Raw genomic sequence first — 8289 nt, forward strand, 5'->3', positions numbered from 1 at the left:
CTCTAGCAGATGCGACATAAACATCCTGTGTTCCAGTGCCTGCTAAGTCACTACTCTAGAAAGCTTGCACAACGCATGGGTCCTGTATGTCAGAGATTAAGCATTCACCACTAACCGGATTTCTATAGCTCCAAGAAATTTTGGATATGGAGCTGGAGAAACGTTTTGGGCATTTAAATGATTCATTTTGTTTATATAAACATTGAACAAAATAAATAGAAATTATAAGCAATAGAACCAATTTAAATCTGGATGCTAAATAAGCTGCACTAAAGCAAGCCTAAGATCTTCACGATATCAGTCGCTTGAGATCTAGCATGTACATTTTTCACAACAACAAAAAAAACACCGTGTTGTTGCTAGACGCAATCTTGTCTCGTTGTTTATGCGTTACAGGGAAACATCGTGGCAGGGGGAGTTGGAGGATGGTACTCCACACTTCCGCCTTTTGCCTACGTGAAATCAATTCACCGTGGACCCAACAGGTTCCAGGCGAAGGCGAACCAACCGCCCGGCCCGGGCCCACGCAACAGGATGTTTTCCACCGCCGCAGCACGCAGTCATGTGGTTCGTGCAGAGTACACCGTCGACAACACAAAGAAAACCGGGCATGCTATACGCGTGTACGTACTCCGTAGCCATACTGTTGCCGTACGCTGCGCCCTACGTATGGACGTGAGGAGGCGTGTACAGCACCATGCAGGCCGCATGCACGAGGCGGGAACCACGACCCAGGGGGTGGACCGCGCGGGGACGCACTCGAGCGAGGGCGGCGATGCGGCCACGCGTCCACGTGTCCCGCATCCAGCGGCTTGCTACTGCCAGCCTGAAAAGGAAGCAAAGTACAAGGGTGCGCCCCTCTGCCCTGACACGTCGTTCTCCTGACCCCCGTCTCTAACCCCGTTGACCACTGCGCTTTTGCGGTTTTTTCTTGTTTTTTTTTTCTTTTCCTCATAACAACGTCCCAAAACACGTGAAACGAAACAGGGTCCAGCTCCTGCCAGTTTTGCTTTTCACAGGTATCGTTTTTAGAGAGACAAAACACGACAAAATATAATTAGCAAAGGTAAAGACAAAACAGTAATGTAATAATGGCAAAGCAGAAAAATCATGGCCATAATTCAACCGCATCATGAAAAATCATAATAAGAAAGCAGACGCAGAAGGGACCAGATCGATATAAGAGGTGACAAAGCAACATGCCACCCTTTTCGGTTTTTATTTTCTGCCATTTCACATCATTTCCCCCCTCTTCCATCCCAATATGTTCATCCACCAGCCTCACCTTCTTGAGCACCGCCGCAAAAATTACCATAACTAGGCTCGAAAAAAAGACTTGCTAGGAAAAAGGAAATACTAGCCACCACCACCACCACTCCCACCAATTCTCCATCCCCGTCACTTTACCTCGAGAGGATTAAAGTAGAAGGAAAGAATTGAAAAAAAAAGAAAAAGGGTAAAAAAATGGAAAGGAGCAGGTCCGCAGTAAATCTCCGACTCATCGATCCAGCTGCGACAATGCCCGCTTGACTCGGTCAGCCGCCTACCCCCACTGCGATGGTGGGCCCATACAGCGTTTCTTCGCGCCGCCGCCGCCGTTGGTCGCCGATCCGATGGTCCAGTCGCTCTCCGAGGCGGAGCTGGCGCTGCGGTGGTGACCGAGCACCGTCACCGGCGTGTCCGCGCTCGCAGCGGCCCGCCCCGGCCCGACGCCGCACGCCGCCGCCAGCACCTCACCGCACTCCCGCAGCTTCTCCTGCGCAAGGGCAAACAGTTTAGCACGAGAACCACCTGTTCCTACAGATCTCGCATTTCAGGTAATCATGACGGGCTCGGCTGCAATTTGTCAAAATGATGAGAGAGTTTACGATGATCACATTGTTAATGCCGAAAGCGAGAAAACAACAAGGTTTTACTGGTCGGTCAATTTGCCATATTAGCTCCACTCCCCGAGGAAAACAGGTTAAAAAAGATGAACAGCGGTAAATAACTGGAACACCAGAAGGAGAGACAAGAGCCAGTCCCAAAGGATCTGGACAATCGATTCTGTTTGACGTGGCAGAGGTAATTACGTGAATTAGTGACGATTAAAGGGGCTTAATGAAAATAAACTGTATGGTTTACAAAATCATGCTCACGCTATTTACAAAGGGACAGGCGGCCACGCCGGCTTGGAACGCGGGGAGGTTCGCGGCGGCGACCTCTCGGGCGGCGGCCAGCAGCGCCGACGCTGCGACCACGGAGGGCGAGAACTCCGCCATCTTCACCTCTGCAAACGGCACCGCAGCAAGAGTTCAGTATAACCACAAGGGGACAATGTTGGGGCTCCTCTTGTCTCGGATGCCATGCCATGGCATTGGGCACGGGAGGGGCGTGGGCGGCGCACGTACCGGGCTGGGCGCGGAGGAGGAGGTCGACGGCGCGCGCCTTGATGGCGGCCACCTGCGGGGGATGCTGGGGCGGCGGGTAGCACACGGAGAGGAAGAAGCTGAGGAAGGCGAACGGCGTGACGGAGCGCGCGCGCCACTCAAGCGCGCCCAGCACCCAGCGCTCCATGCGACGGACGGTCGCCGCGTCGAACATGAAGTCCTCATCCCTCTGCAACACAAAATCGCCGGCAATTTGGGCATTAATATCCAGAGCAATCGCTCACCAAATCGCAAGCAATAGGCACCAAAATCTATCTAGTACCTGGATGTGGTCGATGGAGAATGTTGCGACGCGCTGCATCTTGGCGGCGAGGGAGAGGCAGCTGAGGGCGAGCAGCCGCGGCCACGGCTGCTGCTCGCACTGCATGGAACCAAAGGGGGAGATACCAGATCAGAGCGAATTTCCCAACAAATCGTAACAGAGAATACACCCCATCTCTCGCGAGTGACAAGTCCTTACCGCCAATTGCCGCTTGGAGAGGAAGCGATCCACGTAGTTGAGCGCGAGGTAGGCGACGCGCGGGTGCACGGCGAGCTCGCCGCTGAATCGCACCTGGACCGATCGAGGCCGATCGGGTCAAGGAACAGCGGAAATCCCAAACAGAGAAGCCAGAGAGCAGCGAGAGCGAATGCGGCGGCGCGTGGTGGGCGGCCCGTACCTTGGAGATGAAGGCGACGGCGTCCCGGCGGGCGGCGGAGGCCGCGGCGGAGACGGAGGGCGCGTGGTGGGCCTCGGCGTCCAGGAGACTGGCGATCGGCTCGTCGGCGGGGCTGGTGAAGGGGTTCTCGAGGTCGAACTCGAACTCGTAGTCGTAGGCGGCGTCCTCCTCATCGGGTAGTGCCCACTCCTCCGTCGCCATGCCCACGGCGGCGCCGCGCACACGCCCGAACCCGCGTGAAGGGTGGAGAGGGAAGGGAAGCCCAGGCGAGCCGAGGAACACGCCAAGAAGCGCGAGCGGTGAGATTTATGCGGCCGGGGAAGCCACCATTGCTGCGGCGCAGTGCTACTGCTAGTACTAGCTCTGTCTGGTTGGGAGACGGGCTTTAATAGCAAGGGGGCCGGGGACAATGCTACCAAAAGTTGGGGATTCGGGGTTCTTTTTGTAAAGATCGGGAGCATGAGAAAAGCGAGAGGAGAGGAGGCAGGCACACCCAGAGGGAGAGGTGAGGCAGGGTAGAAGAAAAGCTTCGGTCCCCACCTGTCAGTGAGGTCAAATTGGGCCTCCCGCGACGCCTCCTCTTGGCTCCATGCGTCTTTGACAGCTCAGGTCCAACACGCAAGAAAATGGCAATTTCTTGCTTGAAAACTGTTGGTGCTGGTAGAAAAGAAATTCCCGATTTTCAAATTACGCATCTCATTACTCCGATCCTGTTTTTAAAACCAAATGACATGTGCTACTTTTGTAATTTTGCTAATGTTTACGCAGCTTTTATTTGAGGACCGTACCACCGTAGTTCAATTACGTCCCTCGCATATATTTTGTCATGATGTCATTATGTGTCCTCTACAGCTCACCGCTCGCGCTTCTTGGCGTGTTCTCTTTTCCAGCTGTAGAGGATACGCCAAGAAGCGCGAGCGGAAAAGAGAGGAAGGTGGAAATAATCACCAGCTAAAGTGTCCAAATAAAATAAAAATTTGTTAGCCACATAGAAAAGACAATTTGTTTCAGAGGTAATAAATAACTTTAGACTCTATGATAGAGTCTGCATTGTAAGTGCCCTGATGAGTTGGTTTCTCGCGCTTCTCTCTCCTTCGCATCACGTAACTACTAACCCAGAGCAGCTCGTTTTGGGAAGCCCCTATCCATGTGTTAGTCCCGCTCAAATTATGATGACCCAACAACCAAACTAAGTGTCTGATTAGATCTACTATTTTCTCTTAGATCATCACCCATGATGCTAGCCTCCCTCTTGCTCGTTGTGCACCATCTCTCTCTATATCTATCTATCTATCTATCTATCTATCTATCTATCTATCTATCTATCTATCTATCTATCTATCTATTTATCTATCTATCTATCTATCTATCTATCTATCTAGTGTGTCGGGCCCTTCCTACTAACGAGTGATGCACCTCGCTCTCGTGTGCTCAATTCTTCCTCAACCTAGCCTTCTTCCATTCCCCTTTTCCTTCTTGTCCCCTTCCACATTTGACCTATGGCGTCATCGCTCCGCCTTTAGGAGCTCAACTAGTGAATGTCAATGCCTTTTATTCTTATTACTCTCCCTCTTGCCCTTTTGGCAACTCAATTGATGCACAAGACATTTTAAAAGTTTGGTGGAACACACCTATGCCACAAAACAACTCGTTTGGTCTCATATTGCGATTTTTAGTATAAGTTAATTGTGATTGAATCCTTTCTTATCATTAATTGCATTGGTAACTTATCTTGCCAAAAAATATTTCTACCACCTAACAACAATTGAAGGTTGTAGTAAGTGGTGGAGCTTGATCGGACAAGCAACCGGGGGCATTCTTTATAATCAAGTCTTAATCATATATGAACCGTAAAAAAGTTGTTTAGTGGAAATATTATTGGGCAGGGGAGCCACAGGCTAAATCGGTATGAACCAAGCTCTGCCCTTGGTTTTGGTTGTAGTCTACGATTTTGTGGCTTTTATTGAATGAATGCTATTGCATTTTCAGTCTCTTTTGTGGCTTGAATGAATTGTATGTAGTTATTTTTAGTTTGCTTCATTCAACAATGTAAAAAAAACTATGAAATTAATCATGTTTGATGGCATTTGATCTTTGTCTAATCAAACTACTAAGGCATTTGTTTTTCTCTTGTCTTATTGTTTTTGTGTTACATAGAGCACACAAAGAGCCTCAAAGATGTTGTGTTTGGTCACCATTTCTGCTAATATGCAATATTTAAAACAAGAGACAATATAGGAATGCATTCTAGCAAGGGCATTATACTAACATAGTTGACTTGCTAGCTCATACAAAGTTGAAAAAGGCAAAAGTGAAGCATCCCAACATGTACCACAGGAAAAAGGTGTAAGAATAGACACATTAAAGCATAAGAAAATGTAAGACCTTAGCTCTTGATGAAGAGACTTCTAAGTTTTTTAAATCATCCTCTCTCCGCAGTAAATAAAATATGATATGATTTAGCAGTTTTAATCATTGTTGGGGCTGCCCTGACATGTTAGTATGATGCCACATGCCACCAAAGTAATTTCCACGCATCGAATCTCCATGTTCTCCCACCTAGCCACCTTCTTGTTGTCGAAACCTAACTAACTAGTACATCATGAAATACAACACTACCATTGAAATTCGAAAGATGCCATGATTGTTGCATTTCGGAGTAATGCAGAGCAGAGCTTCTTTAAACTATTGATTTGATTCTTAAATTTTTTTATTAAAAGAGCATGGTAACACTTGGTTTCAGTTCGGCTTCAATGACTACCAAAAGCTATTAAAGCCTTGAAGCTGACCTTTGGAATGTTATTTTCCTATGAATTCGGCTTTCTTAGTGTGTTGGATTCTTGTTGAACCTTTTGTTTGTTTTGAGTTGGAATTATGATGTCACTTTTCTTTTCCATATGTCAAGCATGTCGTTTCTATTTGCACCCTCGCGATCTAAGAATATATAGAATCATCTTAATGATATTTTACGCCACATATTGTATCATTATACATCGTGTAGTTTTACTTGTGAGAATGTTATTGCCCCCCTCAACGTCTCTCCCCTCTCGTTTACAGTTGTTTGATGGTATGAGAAGTAGTCATATTTAGTTCTAAGCTAGAGTTGTTTGTTCTCATGATTTATTCTATTATAAGTAACGGCTTTCCAAAATTTATAGTACAAGATCACCCACAAGTGTTTCACTACCTAACTGTAACCGTGGCATCACACTTAGTACCATGTCCACGACACATAAGTTCATATAGTTGTCACACAGGACGCATGCTACTATAGACACCATCTCTATGCCTTAGTTTGGATACCGAGGTAATTTAAGATATCCGTCCTCTCTTTTTCCTCTTCGATCTTAATCCCATATACAAGAATCAAACACATTCACAAAAAATGATGTTCTCTCTATCTTTGGTACTTGAATAACGAAATGTTGTCTGTATTCTTTCAATGAGGAAAACGATATGCTCAACACCGCTTAGGTTAAGAGACTAACATCACAGGTTTAGGCCTTGTTTAGATACACCCAATAACCCAAAACTTTACAAGATTCTCCGTCATATCGAATCTTACGGTACGTGCATGAAGTATTAAATATAGATAAAAAGAATAACTAATTACACAGTTTACTTGTAAATCGTGAGACGAATCTTTTAAGCCTAATTACTCTATAATTAAATAATGTTTGTCAAATAAAAACGAAAATGCTAAATCCAAAATCTTTTTTTTCTAAACAAGGACTTAGTGCTCGGCCAACTCCGCCGGACGCGATGTCAGACATACGCAAACGGGGCGTGTTGCCCCCCGTACCTGCGTTCCGTTCTGACTTGTAGCCACGACACACGGAGGTCCGGGTCCCGTACTCCCGTCCCGTCCCCTGTTCTTGGCCTTGTTTAGTTCACCCTGAAAACCAAAAAGTTTTCAAGATTCTCCGTATCCGAATCTTGTGGCACATGCATGAAACATTAAATATAGACGAAAATAAAAACTAATTACATAGTTTAGCTGTAAATCACGAGACGAATCTTTTGATCCTAATTAGTTCATAATTGGATAATATTTGTCACAAACAAATAAAAGTGCTACAGTATCGAAAACTTTTTACTTTTCGAAACTAAACAAGCCCTTGACGACAGTGGTCAATGCCTCGGGCGTCGCCCTACTCCCAGTCCGGCAGTCCCAGCCAGTCAGCCAGACCCTTCGCACGTCGCTCCCCCGAGCGCTTTTACCAGAACGGCCCCGCCGTCACGTCGTTCATACGGGACGTGCCAAGTGAACGAACGATGAGAGCGGTGCCATCTCTCTTGCCTGCTAGTCTGTACTCGATGCTTGAGATGGAATGAGGTCTTGTTTAGTTCCTGATTTTTTTTTGTTTTGCTACGTTAGCATTTTTATTTTTATTTGTTAATTATTATATAAATATGTATTAATTAGACTTAAAAAATCGTCTTGTAATTATAGATAAATTGTGTAATTAGTTTTTTATCTATATTTAATGTTTTATGTATTCGTTCAAAGATACGATATGATTGAAAATCTTGAAAATTACTTGCACAGCTTGCCTGTAATTTGCGAAAACAAAAACTACTTTCATAGTCTGTCTATAATATATGAGATAAATATTTTGAGCTTAGTTAGGCCTTGTTTAGATCCAGAAAATTATTGGATTTTGACATTGTAGTATTTTTATTTTTATTTGACAAACATTGTCTAATCATAAAGCAACTAGGCTTAAAAGATCTGTCTCGTGATTTATAGACAAACTGTGCAATTAGTTTTTATTTTCATCTATATTTAATGCTCCATGTATGTGCCGCAAGATTCTGTACTTAATTGGAATAATTCATAGTTGCAGCTTCTATGGTCCAATTGTGGTGAAATTTTTATGGTCGACTAATTATTCTATGCTTGAACTATAGTAAATATTTCATACTCGTCGGATCACGTATAACTTAGTTATAGATTTATTTATATTTAACAAGCATAAACCTGAATAAATCTATAACTAAGTTATATATGATCAAATGAGTACGAAATTTATACTAAAGTATACCATATTATATATTTATTGCATAGATATACTCATGCTGAGTCCAACAAAATTAGATTTTCTATTTTATGATTTTTCTTTAATTTACTATGTTTTTTCAAAGATTATATGAAAACAAATAGGAAAATAGAATAAAATCAAAACCGCAGTTACTATAGC

The 8289-nt window shown here is 44.9% G+C and overlaps 1 protein-coding gene across 1 annotated transcript; it reads right to left on the minus strand.

The window, feature by feature from the left end:
* On the minus strand, positions 1146-3465 carry LOC8081739 (cyclin-D6-1). The gene is made up of 6 exons (XM_002462962.2): positions 3089-3465; positions 2890-2982; positions 2692-2790; positions 2391-2598; positions 2139-2269; positions 1146-1756 (listed from the first exon to the last, which is right to left on the minus strand). Exons 1-6 carry the CDS (start codon positions 3287-3289, stop codon positions 1544-1546), a joined length of 945 nt encoding a protein of 314 aa, XP_002463007.1. The 5' UTR covers positions 3290-3465; the 3' UTR covers positions 1146-1543.

The sequence above is a fragment of the Sorghum bicolor genome, chromosome 2 (assembly GCF_000003195.3).
Source record: "Sorghum bicolor cultivar BTx623 chromosome 2, Sorghum_bicolor_NCBIv3, whole genome shotgun sequence".
Classification (NCBI taxonomy): Eukaryota; Viridiplantae; Streptophyta; class Magnoliopsida; order Poales; family Poaceae; genus Sorghum; species Sorghum bicolor.

Bases quoted from the DNA above. Each gene is read 5' to 3' on its own strand.
- LOC8081739 (XM_002462962.2), bottom strand. From the start codon at position 3,289: ATGGCGACGGAGGAGTGGGCACTACCCGATGAGGAGGACGCCGCCTAC. The intron at 2,983-3,088 runs GTACGGGCCGCC...CGATCGGTCCAG, and splicing joins CCGTCGCCTTCATCTCCAAG to GTGCGATTCAGCGGCGAGCT. The intron at 2,270-2,390 runs GTACGTGCGCCG...TGCCGTTTGCAG, and splicing joins CCTCCTCCGCGCCCAGCCCG to AGGTGAAGATGGCGGAGTTC.